Source organism: Crocodylus porosus, unplaced genomic scaffold (genome assembly GCF_001723895.1).
Source record: "Crocodylus porosus isolate Cpor-Errol unplaced genomic scaffold, CroPor_comp1, whole genome shotgun sequence".
NCBI lineage: Eukaryota > Metazoa > Chordata > Crocodylia > Crocodylidae > Crocodylus > Crocodylus porosus.
In genome coordinates, this window is record NW_017728943.1 from 26,336,271 (window position 1) to 26,358,036 (window position 21,766).

General features: G+C 43.9%; 1 protein-coding gene and 1 long non-coding RNA gene across 4 annotated transcripts in view; one reads left to right on the forward strand and one right to left on the reverse strand.

The window, feature by feature from the left end:
* The first annotated feature begins 368 nt into the window (after positions 1–368).
* On the forward strand, positions 369–21,638 carry LOC109319475. Its single transcript, XR_002103515.1, has 3 exons — positions 369–379; positions 2,779–2,780; positions 18,845–21,638. It is a non-coding gene; the product is annotated as an uncharacterized LOC109319475 (long non-coding RNA).
* GPCPD1 (glycerophosphocholine phosphodiesterase 1) overlaps positions 15,148–21,766 on the reverse strand; it is a 70,737-nt gene continuing 64,118 nt past the window's right edge. For 2 of the 3 annotated variants that reach the window (XM_019549065.1, XM_019549066.1), the window contains exon 20: positions 15,148–16,880. In XM_019549065.1, coding sequence (XP_019404610.1) covers positions 16,691–16,880 — 190 coding nt within the window. In that variant the 3' untranslated portion in view covers positions 15,148–16,690. The remainder of the gene's footprint in view (positions 16,881–21,766) is intronic. The other variant, XM_019549067.1, reaches the window with a different exon arrangement.

Here is a 21,766-nt window from a genome sequence, read left to right on the forward strand (position 1 = left end):
GAAACAGTCAGTCCCACAAGCACCCATGGCATGAGTTTTGCCTGTCAGCAGCCGGGGTGCAGGGCCCAAGAATGCCCCTGCACTGATCTACTCCGCAGCTGGTAGGTTTTGCAGCCGCAGCAGGGGCCACCATCCCTGCAGCTGTCACCCTGCTGCGCCTTAACACATGCAAGGTCATCCATAGCACAAGTTTTGCTTGTTCACAGCTTGAGGGGCAGTTCCCCCCAATCCCCTGCACTGATCTTCTTGAAACTTGGAAGGCTTTATGCTCTCTGCAGAGTCTACCACCACAGAAAATTTCATCCAAATTGGAGAAAAAACAACAAAGTTATAGATATTTCATTGTTTCCCCATTATTCCCTATGGCCGGATCTCTGAGGTGGCTCCGAAGCTCTTTGGAAGCTCCGAAGCTCTTGGGAAAACCAAACAAGGCAGCACTTTGACCTGAACATGCTGCTTCCAACCCCAAAGCATCCGAAGCTTCTCTGGATCCGAAGCTCTGCCCAAAGCCTCACACAGCCCTACTGCAAATGCAGGGAGATAGCACTTGATGGCCCAGCAGGCATCTTACAGTCAGTCTTAACAGTGCTTTGCTCTTGTTGCCCCATTCCTTCTTCCTAAGGGCTTCAGGACACCTTACTAACATAGCTAGCAGGAGCAACATTCCTGCTAACCTTGCCCAGGCCCATCAATGTTCCTCTAGTCAACAGAGCTACTAGCCACAACCCACAGTAGTTGCAGAGAAGACAAGTTCCCCTTTTCAGCTGCTCCAGAATAGGCCATCAGCCACACTGTTCATTTGTTGAGTGGAAAAAAATTGCAGAACAGACTGGCACACTGTAGGCAAGTAGTTTATAGTCTCATTCTCTTCATTTTTGAAACCAGTGAAGCAACCTTGTTGCACAATAGTGAGCAGCTGCCTTTATTTAGTCACTCAATACTTGGGAGGACAAGTGTTGGTCAGGAGCCAAGTTGAACTAATAAGTGACTGAAAAATGAGTCTTCCCTTACAAGGCTACATTGTCTCATGCAGGGTTTTGCCTGGCATGGGGGTTGTTCTCTACTCTTTGGCTGACATCTTTCCAGGGGAAGTTGTGCCGATTGGCCTTCGTTGAACCACATGGGAAATTCCCGCCAGCCCTACTGAAAATTCCAGAGGGAAAGCTGCACTTGGTTCATACTGATTGTAGTTGAGATCTAGACTTTGAAACAAAATAACAGGGTTGTAGGGCTACTGACTCCTAGAGCTTCTCGTCCTCTTCTTGGAATGTGATTAGCCAATTCAGTAATTTAACTAAAATGTCTTTATGACATTCAAAATCTGGTAACAGTTATATGGCTCCTTCGCTTGACAATTTCAAAACACTATAAATATGATGACACTGATATAGTACTTATCAATGACTGTACCCACACAGTAAAATTATCATAGGCATTGATTAGATATTTATAATAGGACTAAACCCAGGGATCAGTACTGCGTTGTTTTGGCATGGTGCTAACAGCTTCACTGGCATTAGCAAAGAGCCATTTTTCTTTGTGCTTTTTTTTTATTCCCTAGATTCTTTCACTGCATTATTGTGTTTTAGGGTGTTTTTCAGAAGGGAATCAGATTTGGTCTGAAACTGATTGACATGCCAGCTATTTTTTTCAACATGCAAAGCCTCTTTTTACTTTTCTTGTTGACCCTAAGTTGATTCTTGATGGAGGAAAGGCAGGGGTGGACAATTATTTTGGGTGGAGGGCCACTTACCTAGTTTTGGCAGGCTGTCGAGGGCTGCATGAGTAGCCCTGCCCCTTGACAGATGCCCCACCCTTTGACAGGTGCCCTGCCCCCGGTCACCATTTTGGGACCAACGTCCCAATGTCTTGGGACCAATGTCCCAGGGCCAGCACCGGTGGGACCCAGAGTGGGGCACAGGTTGGCAGGGCTCTGTGGAGCCGGGCTGGGCTGCACCAGCAGGGAGGCAGGAGCTGGCCCAGCTCCACAGAGCCCCTGCCAGCTGGGACCCCATACTCCTGCCACCCTGCTCTGGGCCCCACCAGCACTGGCTCCGGGACACCGGTGCGGGCCCTGTGTTCCCACTGGCTCCCTGCCCACTCACTCCCAGTGCCCCCCAGCCCCACGATATAGGCAGGGGGCAGCACACAGCCCTGACCCCCTGCTCACCAGCAGGAAAGAAGCTGGTCCTGAGTGTGGGGAAAAGTGGCTCTCACCTGCCCTGTGGCCGGTGCTCCCTGCTGCAGCCACTCGCAGCCTGCATGGGGCTGTCCAGAGCAGGCAGCCCCATGTGGGCTGCAAGCAGCTGCAGGGCAGGGCGCTGGCCATGGGGCAGGTAAGGGGCCACTTTTCCCCACACTCAGCACCAGCTTGTAACCCAACCCACTGCCGAACCTGGAAGTGGGGTTGGGTTACAAGGTGGTGCTGAGCAGTGGGGTGTGGGGAGAAAGCAGCCCTTCCCCACCCATGCCCTGTGCCCTGCACTGCAGCTGCTTGCAGCCCACATGGGGCTGCCTGTGCCTGCTCTGGACAGCCCCAGGTCGGCTTCAAGCACCTGCAGTGCGGGGCGCCGGCCATGGGGTGGGCGAGGGGATGCTTTTCTCCATGCAGGGAAGGAGCCCAGGAAAAAGCTGAGCAGGGGGGTGGGGGAAGCAGCCCCTACCCTGCCCCACACCTGGTGCTCCATGCTGCAGGCACTCGCAGCCCACGTGGGGCTGTCTGGAGTGGGCACAAGTAGCCACACATGGGCTGCAAGCAAGTGCAGCATGGGGCACTAGGCGTGGGTGGGGAGGCACAGCTTCCCCCCACCCGCACTCCTTCCTTGCTCGGGGTCCCCACCCCCCCTTACCTGAGCTTCCTATGCCAGGGTAGTCACATGCTCCCAGCCCAGAAACCCCGGCTGGGGCTTCCCGCTGGGGGGGGGCGCTGTTGTGGGAGCCCACTGGGCTTCCCCTGGGTCCTACTGCCCTTGGTTCCTGCATTTTTGACAGGAACCAAAGGTAGAGAAATATTAATTTTCTACATTATTTTAGGGGTCCTGCGCACTAGATAGAATGCCCTCACAGGCCGCATCTGGGCCATATTTTGCCCATTCCTGAGGTAAGGTTCATATGGTACTGTTTCCTTCTATGTGAATTTATCTAGAATAGCTCACACTGTTTATTGCTTGCACAATTCTTTCTAACAGTGCTAGCACTTTAATGGTTTCTCTCCCTTTATTTGCTTAAACCCTAGTATGATCGTGTGTGTATTCTCAACATACCGCTATGCTGTAGTGCCATTGGCCTTTATCACGCTCTACCACTTGCCCACCACGACTTGATGGTTTAGTTTTTTGAGAGAGGCTGGAAAACTCTTCAGAAGAGCATCTGTCTGGTGGGATCCCGGTTCTTTTGCAGGGTTTCACCTCCCTTGCACCCTTCCCCTTTCCTCTCAGACCTATGGTGAAAAGTCCCCATTGGTCTTGTCTATCTGGGTCAACTCTCTGGACTCCTCCATGTTCCTTAATCTGTCACTCTATGGCTCTTGTCTCCTGTCCTGTGAAATCTCTATCCATTAAGCTGCTTGCTTATCCACAAGTATAACATTCATTTCACTCTTTTTGCCTCCTTTCTCCCATGTCTTCATGAAACTCAGAGATGCATTTAACTACCCCTTTAGATCAACATAATTATTATTTCTTCAGCTTTTCCTTCAACATTACTTCAGACTTTACAACTTAATTCTCTCGGTACCTCTTAGATCAAGGCTGGAAGACTATTTGCAATCACAGATCAATATCTCTTGGGCTTTGCTTTCACAGCTATAATTTGTTCACCCCAATAAAGTAAATTACAGCCTATTTCTCAGTCAGGCCTCCAAATACATCCAAAATTCCTAAATTAATCACATTCTCTTCTTCAAGCTGCACTATAATTCCAGCAGGATATATAACTCAATCCCCTTTTCCCTTCTTCATCTTTTCAGTCTTACTGTGTAAATTGCTCTGTGGCATTCACCTTCCTTGGGTGGTCTCTAAACCTCACCACTAACTTCAAGACTTGCTCTGCCTCTCTTTCCCTGCCAATCTCCACTGGATGCCATAGGACATACCTCCTGCCTGTCCACATCACCAGTTCTGCTGGTGTGGTTCCCTCTGGCCAGTCACCCACTTCACTTAGCTTTCTCAGAGGGCTGGTCAGATCCCCACTGCCTGGATCCTCTTTTTTCCTGGTCTGCACCGCTCCTGGCTCCACCACATTTTTCCCACTCCCGGGGAAAACCAAATGCCAATTGTTCTCTCAGCACCCCTCTAAATTTCCTGCTCCCTTCTTCCAACCAATCAGAGCCAGCTCTCTGGGGTATGTGGTTCAGGGCCCTTGGAAGCCTGCTTATCTCATAGGTTCTCCCTGGACACTTTTCCCTGGCATGCCAGGGACACACAGCTCAGAAGAAATATGTTCTTTCCTGTGTTGTGAGACAGATATTTTAATTATGCATTGCATACCACAGGGATTCCTTATGCTTTGAGCTCAGGCTAAGTAATTACTGCAGAAATCAGCAACACTCTCTCTAGCTCTCACAGAAACTACAAATCGTGAATAAATATCAAGCCAGGAAATTAACTCATTAATTTTAGGCTGGATGGTGCAGTCATAATGAAATGCACATTTAAGTAAGACTGCTTGGTATTTATTCCAGATCTTTTCCAATTACATTCACAATATTTTTCCTTGGCTGGATTTGCACTTACATATATATAAGTGTGCAGTAATTTGTATGAAATATTGGTGATTTTTGAGCCTTAAAGAGAAGAGGGAAAAAAGGCTGGTGATAAAAAAAATAGAATCAATGAGAAAACTGTAATAAATCAGTCAGTAGAGGGGAAGCCAGATACATAAGGAAAACAAACACAAGACAACAGGAAGGCAAAGGATCATAAATCTTCAGGTAGTATAAATCAGCATAGCTCTAGAGCAGGGGCAGGCAATTATTTGAGGTGGAGGGCTGCTTACTGAGTTTTGGCAAACCATCGAGAGCCACATGACAGGCAGCCAGGGACAGATGAATATTAATTTTCTACATTTCTTAGCGGCCCCGCAGGCTGGATAGAACGGCCTGGTGGGCTGCATCTGGCCCACAGGCTGCATTTTGCCCACCCCTGCCCTAGAGACTCAGAGCCAGTTTAGTCACCTCTGACCTAAATCCCACTGAAATTAGCAGGAGGTTTTACTGGATTTTGCTTAAGACCCACATTTTCAGCTGGTGCAAATGGAGACTGATCTACTGAAGTTAGCCAAAGCTACACAAATTTACACCAGCTAAGGATGTGGCCTAAAATATTAAGTGCTAAGCCCCAAATGATATGTGGTATCTAATATATGCAACAGCACAATAAATGCGTTCCAGGCAACTTTATGGTATACAATTCCTCCCCCTCGCAATCCTCATATCCACAAAGCACATGAAAGGAAACAAAAATGTTCCTTGTGGGTAAATAGGTGTGTGTTCAATTGCAAACTATTAAGGGATCAGATACTCAACTGCTCTAGACTGGAGTAACTCTATTGGATTCTGCCATCTGATGATTTGAGTAATTTGAGTTCTCTGGCTAAAAGACATTATCAAAAGAAGAATTGTTACTATTACCATCTCTTCTAGAGTAGCCTCTGCATTGCAGGGGTTTCAAGCTGATGAATGTGAAATGCAGTGTTTACCTCCTTGTAATTCAGGAGCAAATTGTATTTTCCTTTTCTGCCTATGTGAGAAATAAGAATCTCCCCATTTTTCCTGTGCCTTACCTTTCATAGCCTATACCCATCTACATCCTCTAATGATCTCCTCGGCCCAGACACATCTCCAGGCTATTTTTGCTCAGTCTAGATGATATGAATACACTGTTGCACAGCCTAAATTCTTCACTTCTTGAAGCTAACTAGCATAATTTGGAGTCATGTTGGTATGAATTCTTTGGATTGGGGCCATCAGCTCAGAAAAGGGAGCACTATTGGCACTTAGAAAGGAAGGGTGTTAATGTAACTTGATGCTGACTAGTAATGTCTATGGACTAGTGATATTTTCAGAGAAGGTTCCTCTGTTCAATCCTTATCAGGTGTAAGAAGCCAAATCTGCAGCATCTGCCACAGGAGAGTACAAGAGCCTTTATACCAGCTCCCTCTTTCTCAGGGGCATTTTGGAGGAATGGTGCGGAGGGAAGATGCCAAGATTTTAAGGTGATAAAGGTAGAGCACACACTACACTGGATGGTTTGCAATACTGTGCACAGGGCAGTAGTTCTCAACCTTTTTGGACTTGAGGCACCCCAAACTGGACTCAAGACACCCCTCCATAACATTTGTCAATTAAGTGGCAAGCAATTCCAACAATGAATTTATATATTACAGTGCTCACCTCCATGCAGAGGGGCTGAGCAGTGGAAGTGGGGGATTGGATGAGCCTGCACTTATCTGCTTAGCTTTTCTTCTTCTCTTCATACCTCTCATCTTCTCATACCTTGGGGCACCTTCAAAGAGTCTGGCAGCATTCTGGTTGAGAATCTCTGCCCTAGGGAATCACTTCAGCCAGCAAATCTCTGAGAAACCTGTAGGCTGCTCCCAGTTAAGCTACAGGCTGCTTTCAGTCTCTGAGAGCCTGAGGCTGAAAGAAGCAGAAATGTGGCTAAGAACTGGGTGTCTGATGGCAAAGATATCTAAGAACCTTGGGGCACAAAAAGGGAGCCCCTAACTTGTTCTAGTCTGTTTCTAATTTCTCAAATGTTATATGAATGGCACTTAAAATGTGGAGCATGGACATCAGACTGTGACTGAGAGGAAACTAGCTGAAGCAGTAAGAAAGAGAGTTTTTCCTCTCTCTCTCTCTCTTTTTCTCTGTCTCTCAAAGCAAGAAGAAACACTCTTAGCGCATTTTTACAAATGGTTTCAGGGTGAGGTGCTTTAATTTGAGCAGCTTGGAGAGCACTGCAGCTTCTTGTGTATCAGCGTCCCCATGCTTCAAAATGGGGGCAGGGGTGCTTTAACTAAATCTCATTGAATTAGCTTTAGTTAAAGCACCCCTGCCACCATTTTGAAGCACAAGGATGCCCATACACGAGACAGGAGGGTGGCCAGAGAGCGGTAATTAGCACTCTCCAGCAGGCTGAATTAATCGAGTCTACTCCATTGTGCTGTAATTACAGTGCATTGGAGCAGCCTCCTGGCATGTCTACAGACACCCTTAGACACTCGCAGGTTACTGGGTAGGGAACAGACCAAATCAGTGTTTCACGGTAAGCCCATTTCATCCTGTCTGCTTTCCTTTGAATAAGATTCATACACAGCTAGAATCAGAAGCCAAGATTAATTTTGGTCCCTTGTGCAAATAAGGTGGATGTCTTTCTTACATGTGCTGATTTAGACTCATCGGGGTGGAAGAATGGCCTCACGATGTGGGCAGTAGGCCTGTGCGAAATGGCTAGCATTCACTTCAGATCTGGACAATTTGGGGGACAGTGATTTGATGTGGTGATTTGAATCACTGTCCTGAATCGAATCAGCCAAATCTCTGAATCACAGGCCCATCCCCCGCCCACCCTCAATGGCTGCCCTGCCCAGCTCCTGGCTCTTTGAAGAAAAAAAAACCATGACTCACTGGGTGCTGCCAGGCAGGGAGGTGATCCCTGCTGCCCCCCACTGCATGGGGGGCTCTGCCATGAGCCCCCTCCCGGCTGCCCCGCCGACTCCAGCTCCTGGCCCTTAAAAAAAAAACCACACAAAAAAAGCCCTGACTCACTGGCACCTGCCCCCCACTGCCCCGTGCTGTGTGGGGGGCTCTGCACGAGCCCCCTGAGGCCCCAAGGCCACTGCAGTTTTTGTTTTGTTTTTTTCTTAAAGCACCAGGAGCTGGGGTGGGCAGGGCAGCCATGGGGGTGCTGGAGGAATCAGGTGGCAGGGGGCGGTTGGGGGAGCAGGCAGGGAATGGGGCCTGGGTCCTCCTATGGTCCCCCCCCCCACCCCTTACTTACCAGCATGGAGTCTGGGTTCAGCTCCCTGCTGCAGCAGTTGGGGACTGCCTGAATAGCTGAAGTTCTCCAAATCTTTTCCAAATCAATTCAGAGAGCTTCAAATTAATTCAGACCTTTTAGCTGGTCCCCTGATTTGATTTGGATTTGGAGATTTGGCCACCAAATCAGGTCGAATCTCCTCCGAATTGAATCAGCACCCAAAGCTTTGCACAGCCCTAGTGGGCAGTGATCTGGGATTTAGGAGTCCCTGGATTGATCCTATGATCTGCTGAAGGTTTTCTGGGCTCTTGGGCATTAATGTCTGTACCTCTGTTCCTGCTTTGTAAACGGATAATAGTGCCTCCCTGCATCCCACATGTTGCAATAATTACATTAAAGGTTGTGAGGTGCTCATCAGATACTGTGGTGACAGAGGCTTAAGTTGAGAGACAGAAACTCTCAAGCACTAAAGAAATCCTTAAAAGTAATTCCACCTGGTGACTCATCCATAAAGTAGGCCTAGAAGAAGACTCCTAGCAACTCCATAGGCCTGAAAGCAACCTGGCAGGTGTGAAAGGCTCATTTGTCAAGAAGCAGAGCAAGAACAATATGAAATGGCTGTCATAGTTCCTGCCTCCTATATGTTCTAGGTGTTTATTGGAGTGTTGTAAGAGATATTTGCTATATGATGACATAGGTTAAGTTTAGGGGTGCCAAACTCACCCAGGCCCCTGCCAGATCCAGACCACAGGGGCTTCTCCCAAGTCAGATCCACAGGGCCAGCAACAACTGGATGAACACACAAAATATGCAATAACTTGCTTAACATGCAGGGGACCATAATTGTCCCTGAGGTTTCTATCACGGTGCTGCATGTTGAGCAACTCAGTCACCTGTGTCATCTTGTAGCTCTATGACAGGTGGCAGGGACATGTGGCAACATAGCAGGTCTGTAGGGCTGCTGCTGATGGCCATGCTCATGGTGGTCCAGGGACCCCAAATTCTGCAGCAGGTCATGTCCCACAGGAACCCCAGATGGAACAGTTCCACAGGCTGAATCCACATTGTTGGAAATGCAGAGAGGAAACAGAACAGTGAATAAGCATAGAGCCCCTCCAAGCCAACCCTTCAGAGACCATGCCTAACTATTAACTGCAACAAACCTACCTTCCAGGCTCCAGTCACAAAACATGTTTTGCAGTGCTGGGAGCCAGCAAAGTATGAAACAATTATTTCACCCCAGAAGCCAAAGTTGCTGTGAAACAGTGCAGAGAAAATGCACTGATATGCAGCTCCCCAGAGCTTATGGGCTGAAATAAAATATACACATGCTTGGGCAGATAGACATGAGTACAGACTGCTTGTTGTTTTAAAGTCTTTCCTGTCGTGCTATGCTTTGTTCCTTTTGTTAAGATGGACCAATACTTTAGGTTCAAGAAGGTTGTATGGCCACAAGGTCACTCTGTTGACTGCTGTTAATTTCTGAAGGGAAGAACCACAAGTGCCAAACTGTCAGACCTGCAGGGGAAGCAGGTCTGACCCAGAGGGCACTGTAATGCAGGATCTGGTCTTCGCTTGGCAGCCAACACACCCTCAATATTAAGTTGTAAGATTTGAAGTGCAGGCTCAGTGGTGTGGAAGTCATAGGACTGCATGAAGTCTGGGTGTTCAGTGGCAGTGACACCAGGATTCCTTGAAAAGTTTGCAGATTTTGGTTCACTTGGAGGATCATTAGTTTTCCTGGTGAGGACCAGGTACTGATGATTGGTGTGATATGAATACTGATCCATTGTCAACCAGGATCTGGTCTGAATGTGAGGGAATTCCACCCGATGAGGGGGAATAGCAGGATGTCTCAGATGAGAAGGATGTGCACCAGATGGAGCTCAGAGAGGAGCTGCCTGGTGTGTCACTGACGGAAACCTCAGGGACAATCATGGTGCCCTGCAAGTTAAGCAAGGTATTGCATATTTGTGTGTTCATCCAGTCTAGGAAGAGAAACCTCATGATTTAGCTGTCCAATCACAACTAAGCAACTTAAGTCAAACCCCAAATACAGAGCATCAAATACATGCTGCAAATTACTTGCAATCAGTCTTTAGAGAAAAAATATTAAACAAGTAAATGGGTGACAGTAGAACAACAAGCATATCAGAGGAAAGGCAGCATCATTGGGCCCTGGCTTCAGGTCAAAGCTCAGAGATAAGCTGCCACCAACCCCAGGTCATTTTCTTATCACACACTTCCCAGCTCATGGAAACTCCTAATGAATAGGGTTTGTGGCTTCACCTTTTAAGCATGCCTCCTCTGTGACCCAGCTCCAACCAGACAGAATGCAAGATTCCTCAGCTGGTACAAGTGCATGCAGCTCTACTGAAATTGGTGGTTGATTTATCCCTGCTGAGAATCGGGCCCACATGCTCTGCCAAACTGCACCAAAAGGAGATGAGGCAAATACAGGATAGGGAAGCAATGATGAGAAAGCAAAGCATTCACTTCTACCACCTTCCTCCCTTCTTTGGCTTAGTTTTGACACATCCCAGCTTGTAGCAGGTTTGAAAAACGCAGGCAGTCATGACTCTGAAGTGGAGGAAACTCCCACTGCCGTCAGCCCATCTTCTCAAAATAGATTCCACTGCACCAGCGCTGCTATGAAAACACTGCCAAACCTCAGCACAATTTACAGCAGCCAGCCCTTCATCCCTGAGGTTTAACGGAGATATAAAAGACTTTCAGCAAGCAATGATTTGCATTAGCAGACAGCTACCAGGACCCATCTATGTCTGTGTGGCCTCCTGTCATTCCTCACGCCTCTAATGCAGAAGACTGGCTGCTCACAGGAGGTGATGTTGGGCTAATTTCTCAGGCCTCCAAGGAGCATACTGTACCACTACAGTGCACTAAGATCTTATCTTCAGGCTCTTATCCAGTACCTGAGCAGGAGTACACACTGCACTGGCGCTGCAGCTTGTTGCATGCAGGGGTGGAGCCCCCACATCTCTGCAGCTCTCTGAAGCAGCATTGCTCAGAGCTGAAAATGTGTCAAGCAGGCTTACAAAACACAGCAAGAGCATGCTGCCAAGTGGCAGGCTAGATGCTGTTCTGCTTACTGTTTAGATTCCACTGGGGCGCTTAGCATTATCACTCACTCCCATCAGGCCGATGGTTTCTAGTCCAGCCAGCATGTCAACTGAATGGCATTTCCTTCAGGTAAAATGAAGATACATGTGTGCTGTGAAGATACTTCCAATGCCGCTAGTGCATGAGATGGAAAGGCAGCCACGGGACTGGGTTGAGACTGCTGAGGCAGTGATGAGCACTGGCAAACAACTGCTCGGATGGATGCAGGGTAGGGTCTGAAGTTGTCAGCTGCTTCATTCACTTCGGTAGGTCTGCCCAGCTAAACTAATGTAACCCCTGGCTTCTAGCTCTGGCCTATTTCAATTAGACTTAGTGTTGATTTAAATTTACTTTGCTTGCTGGGTGCTTCAGTCTTGGACTTTATTTATCCTCCCAACAGTTCTGGGAGGCAAAAGCCTGCAGGATCTCCCCTTTACAGATGGGGTCCTAACTGCCAGAAAGACCAAGGATGAGATTCTCAGAGGCACTTGGATTTTGGTTTTCCTCAAAACTAATTTGTAGTTGCCCTGCCACCCAGGGAAATCATGAGTTGTGTTAGGTGCTCAGGCTGACCATAGTGGGGTGAGGATGTTAGCTGTCCAGAAAGAGATCCTCAGAGGTCAGCTGAGTGAGGACCCTCACTGAAATGCAGAGGAAACCAGGTGGACATAAAAACTCAACAGGCCAGAGTTGCCTCCCTCTGCTCAGGATCTTCAACTCTGTATGGAGGGAGGCACCCAAGTTTCCCATGTCAACCAACACATGGGACACAAGAAAGGACCATCCTGGTATAGGCAACAGTAACAGGGGCATGGACTTCAAACCCTGATCCATACTCCTGTTATGACCAGGTTACAGGAGGGTCTGAAAAACACATTTACTACTTCCAAGAAGCACGTCCTAGCCATGGTACTGTTGGCCAACATCAGCTGGCACGCGCCCTGCCTGTCCTGCTGGAGATGCATTGCTTTAATATGATTATTCAAGGTAAGGCTGACTGCATCAGCCCAGCAGTGGGACACTCACCAAAGATGTGAAGGACTGAAGGATCCTAACTAGATCTGGCACAGCAGGTGCCTCACCCCAGACATGAGCCTGGAACTAGGCTGATATGTTTGCTCCCACATACCTTTTGAGCACCATAGGCATGACAGGTTGTGCCTGCAGGACTAGGCATCACTATTGAGACAAGATGCAGAACACCTACTTTAAGAGTGCCTACTTCAGACTTTGTCTCAAGCTACAGCTCTAGGCAGGGTTTAGTGGCAGATGAGCGACAGCTCTGAGATCCGGATCACAAAACTCAGACTTTGGAGCATTCAGAACCAAATTTTTTAGCAACAAGCTCTGTGGCAAAATCTGTAAGTATGGTTCTAAGGTTTTTGTCTGGATTTGTATCAAAGGTAAAGAGGCTATATTGGCTGCATACAGACATTCATTTCTACCAGTAAGGTGAGGTTCTTTGGGTAGACATGACATCTTTTATTAGACCAACTAAGTAATTGGGAGGGAAAAGTTTTTTGCAAGCTTTTGGGTGCAATCACCCTTCTTCAGGTATAGGAAGTCTCTGCTGTTCTGAGACTCCAAGGAAAGAGAGAAGCTAGAAGTGTCACAGGATGCCAGTGAAAATGTAAATAGGTAGAAATTACGAAAACAGAAGTAGGGCAGAGAAGAGAGGGGGAAAATGCCAAAGGTAAGGGAGGGAGACTCTACAGTAATAGATATTCAAGGTAGAATTTCAGAGTAATTTTCAGAGAATTTCTTACCAGTAGATAAACAGCCTGGGAGCTGGAGCCTACATATTTCAGCTCACTGACTGGAGCGCTACACAAACAAGCTTTCCAGCCAAGCGGAACTAGGATTGTTCCTTGGTTGACCCCTGCCCTTAGGGGAACCCATTACCTGGCAGCTTGTCCTCTCTCTTGCTGTGGAAGGTGGCAGGCTGTCAATAGTGTTTCAACCCCATGAGTTTTAAGTCACCATGTGAGATGCCAAGATGGGCTGCACATGGGGTGATTTAAAGCTGAAGGCCCTGGGAAGCAGGGTTGGGGCAACTTCCCCAGCCCTGGAGTCCCATTCCCCAGCTTTTAAATTCCCACTTGTGCCACCCACCTGGCCAGCACAGAGATGTAAAATGGGACAGGGAGAGTTTCCTATGTCCGTGTTCCCATCCCCTGTAGCTTTGCAGTCCCACCCCAGGCAACAGGGGCAGCATTTAAAGTTTTGGGGCAGGGAATTGGGCTTGAGAACAGTTTCTCCAGCCTGATTCCCAATCCCCAGGTATTTCCCACAGCTAAAAGGCTGCCTGTACCCTACACTCAGTGAAACTGGGAGGTATATGGGAGGAGGGGCAGAACAAGACAATGGGACAGGACATTTCTCCCCCAGCTGCAAGGCTACCCAGGCTGTGTTGGCAGCAGAGCCTCTCTAAGCAAAGTGAACCAGTTTTGGAAAAATGTTTAACTTATAAACGCTGCTGCCAGTGGCTAAGACTGGGCCTGTCTCAACTTTGGCAAGTGCTCAGAAATATGGACAGAAATTCCAGCAGGCTTATCCACTGCAACTCAGGAATTTGTATCAATTCCCCAAACCTGAGAGGTTGGTTTGTTTGTTTGAGGAAAGGAATCTCCCTCCTTGATTAAAGCAAATAAAACTAAACCTGCTGCACATCGCCGGACCATTCAGAATTCACAGCCTTCAATGGAAAAACAAAGGCTTGAAAGGACCCTCAAAGTTTCAGCCAGCAGGAACCTGGCTCTTGCTGTTTTTTTCAGCCAACTGTGGGCTGCACCTGTCTGCAGTAAGCCTGCTAGGTACTGCTGGTCTTCTCTCACCATAGGAATAGGGAAGGTCAGAGAGGCACACATGACACAGGACCATACCTGAATTAGGCTGGACCTGAAGAAGGAATAGGAATGACATGTTTAATGTGGGCAAGATTGAAAGGGCTCTTGTTATAGCCTTGGGATTCTAAAGCCAGGAGCTAAGCACAGGATGCCCTCCAACAGCAATCCCACAATGCCCACCCCCAGACTTCTGGTTCTTCTACATGCCACTTCCTATTTCTACTGCCTGTAGCTAGAATCAAGCACATAAAAGACAAGTAGTAGGTAAGACTGGTTCCTCAATGGGATCTACTTCCTTTTCCTAAAGCACAGCCTTTCTAAGAGTAAGCCACCTGTCTATTTTTCTTTCAATGCAATCTGGAGGTACAGAACACTTTTGGTGGGCTGAAGAGGGAAGACACAGAGGCTAGAGATGAGGAACTGCAGGATTCAAAGGCAAAGATGACTAAGGCAGAAACCAGAAGAGAACAGAGGAGATTAAATGTCATTGGTGTAGAACAAATTGGGGGAATTTCTATGTTTTCCAACACAGAAATTGGAAAAGCCTGGGTTGTAGGGAGGGAAGAAAGAGCAGGAGGGGGAAAAACAAATCACAGCAGCAGGAACTGATGAGATGAATCTTATTTGCTTGTCTCTAGTGGCCCAGGGGTGGAAGGATGTATTCTATCAGGTCTACAAATACTTTCTGTTCCTCAGATGAGATGCTCAAGGAGGGCTGGGCATTTGGGAGCAGGGAGAGAGAGGGACAGTATTCCTGCCCTTCCTAACACTAGCTTGCAACAGGAAATTCAGAAAACTGATAAACCTTGATTTTCACTACCGGGGAAGAGAGGAATTAAATCAGGCCCAATATGCCCATTTGATGCTATCGGTAGGAGAGAGTCTCATTATTGTCAATAAAGAAGAACATACTGAGCTACTTACCATGATCTAATTTGGTGCAGAGTTCTGCATACATAACCCCTGGCATGGTTTGTAGATCAACTAAAGCACTTGGAATCTTTTAGTTATCCCTCACAGACATGGAAAAAAAACAAATAAAATTTGACATTCATAATATCACGGTCCCAAGTCAGCCATGTTATGAATCTGGACCTGTAAAACAACTCAAGCGAAAGGCGCAGCTATGATTTACATTAAATTGGCTTGAAACAAAGAATTTAGAGTGGTTTGCGATAAGAAAAATTGCAGCTTTTTCCAAATTCAGGTTTAAAATGTATTTTATTTTATTTTTTTTTTAAATAAAGACAATTCCCAAGTACCTAATGACTACTGTGCCACTTGTGGAGGACAGAACTTTAAGTAACAAGATGCAAGAAGCCAGTTGCCTTAAACTCAACATCATTCAGTGGTGCAGGCCCGAGCACATATCTGTAATTCCTGTACTGTTTCATACAATCAAATCTATGCTGCAATGACTGTATACAAAGAATATAATACAAGTTATAGTTCTCATAATCAATTTACAAGAGAAAAAATAAATATTTTTCATTCTTATTATACATTAACACTTCAGTAAAAAGTTACAGCTGTTGTGTTGGCATGACCTGCAATTTTAAGAGGTACAAGTTTAAGTACATGCATACATACCTAACAGAAATTCTAAACTATCATTACAGAATAAATTACAAAGAACAGATATCAGTCAATACAGGATGCAGATTATCTGAACATTTGTGATTTGCAAAATTAGCTGTTGTGGAATACAAAAGTGAGTGGTCTGTATACATATTAAGACAAACTGTAGATGGTAAAAAGCCTTATTTGGACATCTGCAAATATAGGCTTCTGGTTTTAGGCAACAAAGATTAAATAGTTTAGTTAGTCCTTGTCACCCCCACACTCAACTAGCACCACAAGGATGCAAGGACCATTGCAAACACCTATAATTTCATGCTTAAAAGCTGAAGCATGCATTTTGTAGAGTTTGTGCATTATATGTATTTTCTCCTTTAAGGTTACTGTAAAATAATAAGGTTCTTGGCCAATAAAAGAGCTGCTGCACGTTAGTTAATGTTACATTATTTGCAGCATTTTTAAGTTTAGTAGGTCGGAGTGCAATTAATAAAAACCTGTACTTGTGGTTTGTCCTTCACTGCTACACTCATACTTTATACAATTCATTCAGCTGGCAGAGAAGAAAAAAGGCAGCAGTCTAAAGGTACTAATGGGAGAAAAATGAATTCATGTGCATTGCAGTTTACTTAAAAAAATATATACATATTTTATGATGGCACAAAGGTTTTGTACAGTTGGATCTATCAGTGCAAATGCATGCATATGAGGTACCAATTTATTCAAACCAGGTATAATTATGTATACATTACAATCATTCTCCTAATCTCCTGCTGTCAGATTAGTATTGGAGTCAATTTTTTTCTGGCAGTTCCAATATTAGATCATAACTTCTCTATGATACCATTTTTTTTAAACTACCAGAACTTAGATTGCTTATTTTATAAAACCTGTTTGAACACTGTCACAGTACTTGATTTCTAGTATACGATTTTAAACTTGATTGTGAAAGTTTTAAAACTGTATATGTAAACCTGAACAATAATTATAACTGGCCAATTTTTTTTTAAAACAGGATTTGATATTTTAACAAGTACTGTCATGGATAAAGGAACACATTTAGTTATTGCTTATTTGGACTCAAAAATACAAAGGCATTGATAGCTTTGCTCCAGAGGTAAAAATTAAATACACAAAGCAAGTTTCTGGCTGGATTCAACCTTTAAGTCCTTAAGATTTCTGTAAATTATCTATACCATTCACTTCCATGCGGCCATGACGACATTTACACATTGCTGAAGAACTAAAGTGGCTGAGAGAGGGACATACACAGCTTTTCAGTTCTGATAACTCTTTCTTCAGACGTTCCAACTGCTCTACTTGGAATATATTTGGTTGTTCAGGCATCCAGTCATATATCCTGAATAAACAAGAAAAAAATTCAGAAGTGGTATTTTACACAAATAGATACTACTTAAACTGGTTAATTTCTATTGTTTTTTTTGTTTTTGCTACAGTGAAGTTAGGTAGCTACGAGGTCTACAAATTAGTATATCTGTACCTAACGCTTGAACTTGCATCGCTAATCCACATCCTGCAACATAAAATGGTAGTCCATCAGAATGGTTAATACTTTCAGAATAAGCTAAAAAGCAAGCAAATTAGCCTTTGACCACCGATATGTCACTTCACTTACTCTTCTCGAGATGACACTTTAGAGACCGTTTAATTTTTTTTTCACAATACCTAGGCACAAAGCAGTGAAGTAAGGACACAGTTTAGCCTTCAAACCGAAATGCCAGGAAATTTCAGAGCCCCAAGGTGCTATTTTACATAGTGTTCAATGCAACTTTTGCTTATATTTTTGAAAAGACAAGTTTAAGTATTTTAAAGTCCCTTTTTAAAAAATAATAATTCCACACTATTAGTCTAAGAATTAAAAAGTTGGAAAACTGTTTTTCTTTTAATAATGTTTATTAAATTAATTATTCATAGAGTATTAAAGTGGAATTAACATGTCTCATGCACTTTAACCAATCTGCAACACGCATGCATGGGAGTAGCTGAAGGCAAAAAAACTGTTTAAAACTGAACCAACTTTATTCTTTAACTGTGCACAGTTTGTATGTGGGTTTGCCAAAGGAAGCTGTGAAAGCTTTTTCCAAGTACTTTTTCAAGTTTTTTCAAGCATATCTATGTTTCTTTAAATGACCCCTGTAACATATTGCCACCACATCCTACATTCATTCAGTTCTCAACCTAACACACTACCAGCAGTGTAGCAGTCGAGGTGAGTCAATTTCATAGATTATGTCACCTTGGAGTGCCAACTTTAATGACAGTAAATATTTTTCTGAAAATTACCAGTATGTTAGGTCAATTTTAAATTTAAATGTTAAAAACATTGTAAAAGTATATTTGTTTACATTTTTCACTTTGCTAAAACTGGCAAAAGGTAGATATAACCCGTTGCATTTTCTGGTTCTCGTGCATTATGGAAATTGACAAAGTTTGAGTTGCAATCAACATAGGAAATTTTAATGTCAGTTCTGATGGACGTTAACGGCAATTTAAAAAGTAACTAATCTTAACAACAGGCCTTGCTTACACTACAATTTCCTTTGGAAAAAAAAAAAAAACCTCGCTATTGCTATCATTTCTACTTCTAAAAATGACAGTATTTGGGAGGAAGCAATATGGGTAATAGCATCAGAAAAAATAGTAATGAGCCACTAGTAGAGGGCATTCACAAATGGAGCTGCTATTTTTTACACTTGCTCTAGAAGAGTAATGGTAAGTTCTCTTTGTATTCTCTGTAGTGGGCAAATGAACACTTGCCTATTTCATTACAACAATTCCTACATATAATCATGTTTTAAGTATACTATGAATTATACACCATTGTCTTGGAAGTCCAGGAAAACATTATTGTTAACAACTTACTCTATAAAGTAAGTTTCAGTCATATTTAATTGCATGGTTATTCTGATTTTTATTCCTACACAAATAGAGAGGGAAGGAATGACTTCTTGGCAAGTTAACCAAATAAATTGCTGTAAAACCAGAACACTGCAATTAAAACAAGGCAAAGCAGGCTAGAGACAGGTAGCTTTAAATGCAGAACGACTCATAATTGTTTGTTTGTAAAAGTTTGGTGAGGCAGAAATCAAAATGCAGTTTTGTACCAAAGCAATCACAGCACACACCAGTTCCTTACCCAAGTTGATATAGCACAGCTAAATCTCATTTTCCTTAATAAAATCCATCCCATGTTCTTTCAACTCTTCAAGACAGCCTTAAAACTTCACAATCTTATTGCACTGGTCCGTATTAGAGGCTTCTTCCAGAAATCCTTCCCTCCATCCCACCTCCCTTCACTTGTAGCCCACCCTGGCCATGGCTGTCAGCAGCATGGGAATGCCCAAGGGATGTGCCAACACAACCCCATTCATCCTATAGCTGCTTAGGCAGCTGCTGCAGGTGCTGTTTCTGCCACTGGCCTCACCACTGCCAGGCCCAGATCCAGGGGGGAAGGGGGAGAGAGGGGGAGGCTTGACCTTCAATCTATAGCTCTAAAATGTGTAAGTGCGGCTTCCAAGACAGAGAAAGAAATTCAGCAATTTGACTGTTCAAAGTATGGCATGGAACTAGGAAATATACAAAAATATCCTCATAGTTTAGTGTCCTAACAGCAACACATGAACCTATCCCCCCACTCTGTCAGTAACAGATCCAAATCTTAAGCAAATCTCTCTCTGCACTTCAGGTAGCTAATCGCTTCACCAATAATAACAATTTGTTCTGCCCCCTGTAGTTATACCGCCAAACTATACAAGCATCCTAGTATATAGAGACACAAGTGCTACATGAATTTTTTTGTTGGAGTTCAGATGCATTCACATCACCTGTGCAGGAACTGCTACTGACCGAGCTGTAAATTCATTTGTACAAATGACACTTTTAAGGCCACAATCTCTACAGCCTGGGCAGAACTCCCTGACCTGTGAGTTAAGCCAAGCCTGTGGTAATGAAGTCTTCATAGGGTACTAGGGAATATTCCTCCAAATATATTTTGGCAGATGGAAATAGAAGCAATGGACTTTGCTTGAGAAGAGCACAATCAGAGAAAAAAAAAGTAAACAATTCTTTGTGCCAACAAGCCCCGAATCTCTCATGATGTGATGTCAGTGTCTCACTTCTCTGTATCTCTTTTAGAAGACTATTAGAAATTATGGCCACCTTATCTATTTAACCTTTCCCTAATCAGCTATAATTTAGGTCTTTTATTTTGTACTTGAGTAATCAGCCCATTGGTAGGCTGGGTTAAGCATGTGCTCCAAGAAGCCATCTGCAAGCCTCTCCCCTCTCAAATCTTACTGTTTCCCACATCTCTTTTAATGGTAATGAATCTATTGCAGAATAGAAGAAAAATGTACAATGGGGGGAAAAAAAACCCCTTGTTGCTGATTCTGACAAACCACAGTCAACCTCTAACCGATTTTACAAGCAATCCCTAATGGGAAGTGAGAAGTCTTTCCAACACTGCATTTTCTTATTCTAAAATTCTTCAACTCATATAAAAATGGACAGGCTGATGTCTTTACAGGGTTGTCCAGTGTCATAGACGATGCATAATATTTACGTATTTGAGCCTCCATCATTTAATGTTACATACCTTTTGGATTTCAAGTGTCAAGCAAAATCCAGTCTCTAAAATGGATTATCTCTGCAATTACCTCTCCATGGTACTGAAGGCTAATGATGCTAAAAACACAGACTTTCCATAGCTTTCTACTTTCCTTTCAGTTTTCAGCTCATGGTAACCTGGAATAACTCTGCTAATCATGAGACATGAAAGCAATACAAGCCTTACCTAGCATTTTTACCATGCCACTAAGAAATAAATCCCAAAGCTACTAATACTAGCTAAGGTTATGAATTTATCCATCTGATTAAAATATTTTTAATAATGGTAAAAAGTTAATGAACAAATAAAAATGGTACAGATTTAAACAGTTCAGTTTGAAGTCATGATCTCTAAAGTGCTTTTTCATGTTTGAGTGGCCAATTATGCCAAATTCTGTAAAGACAGCAATACTCTAAGGGCCATGAAACGTCAGTGTTATGCAAAGCTCCTCCTGGAGATCTGCAGAATGCAACATCAAGCCACTTGGGACTGCAGCTTTTAGTATAAAGCAGTGATTCTCAACCAGGGTGCTGCAGCACCCTGAAGTGCCTTGTAATTCCTTCAAAGGTGCTGTGGGGTGACACACAATGTTAGCACTCTTAAGCGTGCAAATAGGATTTGCAGGGATTTCAAACAGGGATCCATAGTGTTAAAAACTTTCTGACCTGTTGTTGCCTTTCTGAGTTCTCTGAAACACAAGAATCACTCTATTATTTTTCTTTAGTCAAAAAATGAGTAAAAACTGAAACCTGGCATTTTCCCAGCAGTGTCTCAAGTAGAGCCACTGTTGTGAAGGTAGCACGCAAAAGGTTCTCATGAAATGATCTGCAAAAACATGCCATCTGAAAATGACTGGCTCCATCATTTTGGGACAGATACAAATACCAGTGAATGTAAATTCAATTTGCATACGGTATGATAAAATAAAAAGGCAGCTAATAATCTAAAGTTTGGTATCAGCATTCTATCCATAAAGATATTTTAAGATAATCACCACCAAGCTGCTGTAAAAACTGAAAATATCAGTTTTGATTCATCAGCTAAGAATCTTCTTAAAGTTTTTGGCAAATTTTTCAAGAACAAAAAATTATTATTAAATTTTAATCATTTTACCAGTGCAGAGACCTTCATTACAAACCACTGACATATCCTGAAAATAAAAAACTGGTGCCAAGACACTAGACTCTCAATCCAATAAAATATTTACGTAGATGTTGAAATTTAAGCATGCAAGGAATCCCACCAAAGCAAGGCACTCAGGCTTAAGAAAGTGTTGTGATGGTTCAGAATCCAGGTAAAGAAAACTGAATTTTGCCTGTAATCTTCATCATTGCCAATTCAAGTCTCTGTCTAAACATTTAGCATCCTTCTTAGCATGTAAAGAGTTGTTTTTCCAAGCAGACTGTTAGAAACCCTGCTATCATAAGAATTTAGGTACTGCAAAAGCATAAACTAGGACCCAGTCAGGAAAAGGGCTTGATGGAAAAACAGGGAGAGAGAAAGAGGAAAAAAAAGGACTGTTTCTCTTCCCCAATGGAGTACTTTCTCCAGTATTATTTATAGCCGTAGGCTTCCCAAGTTTAGCATTTTGTTTTCTCTACATGCAAAATAGAAAACCA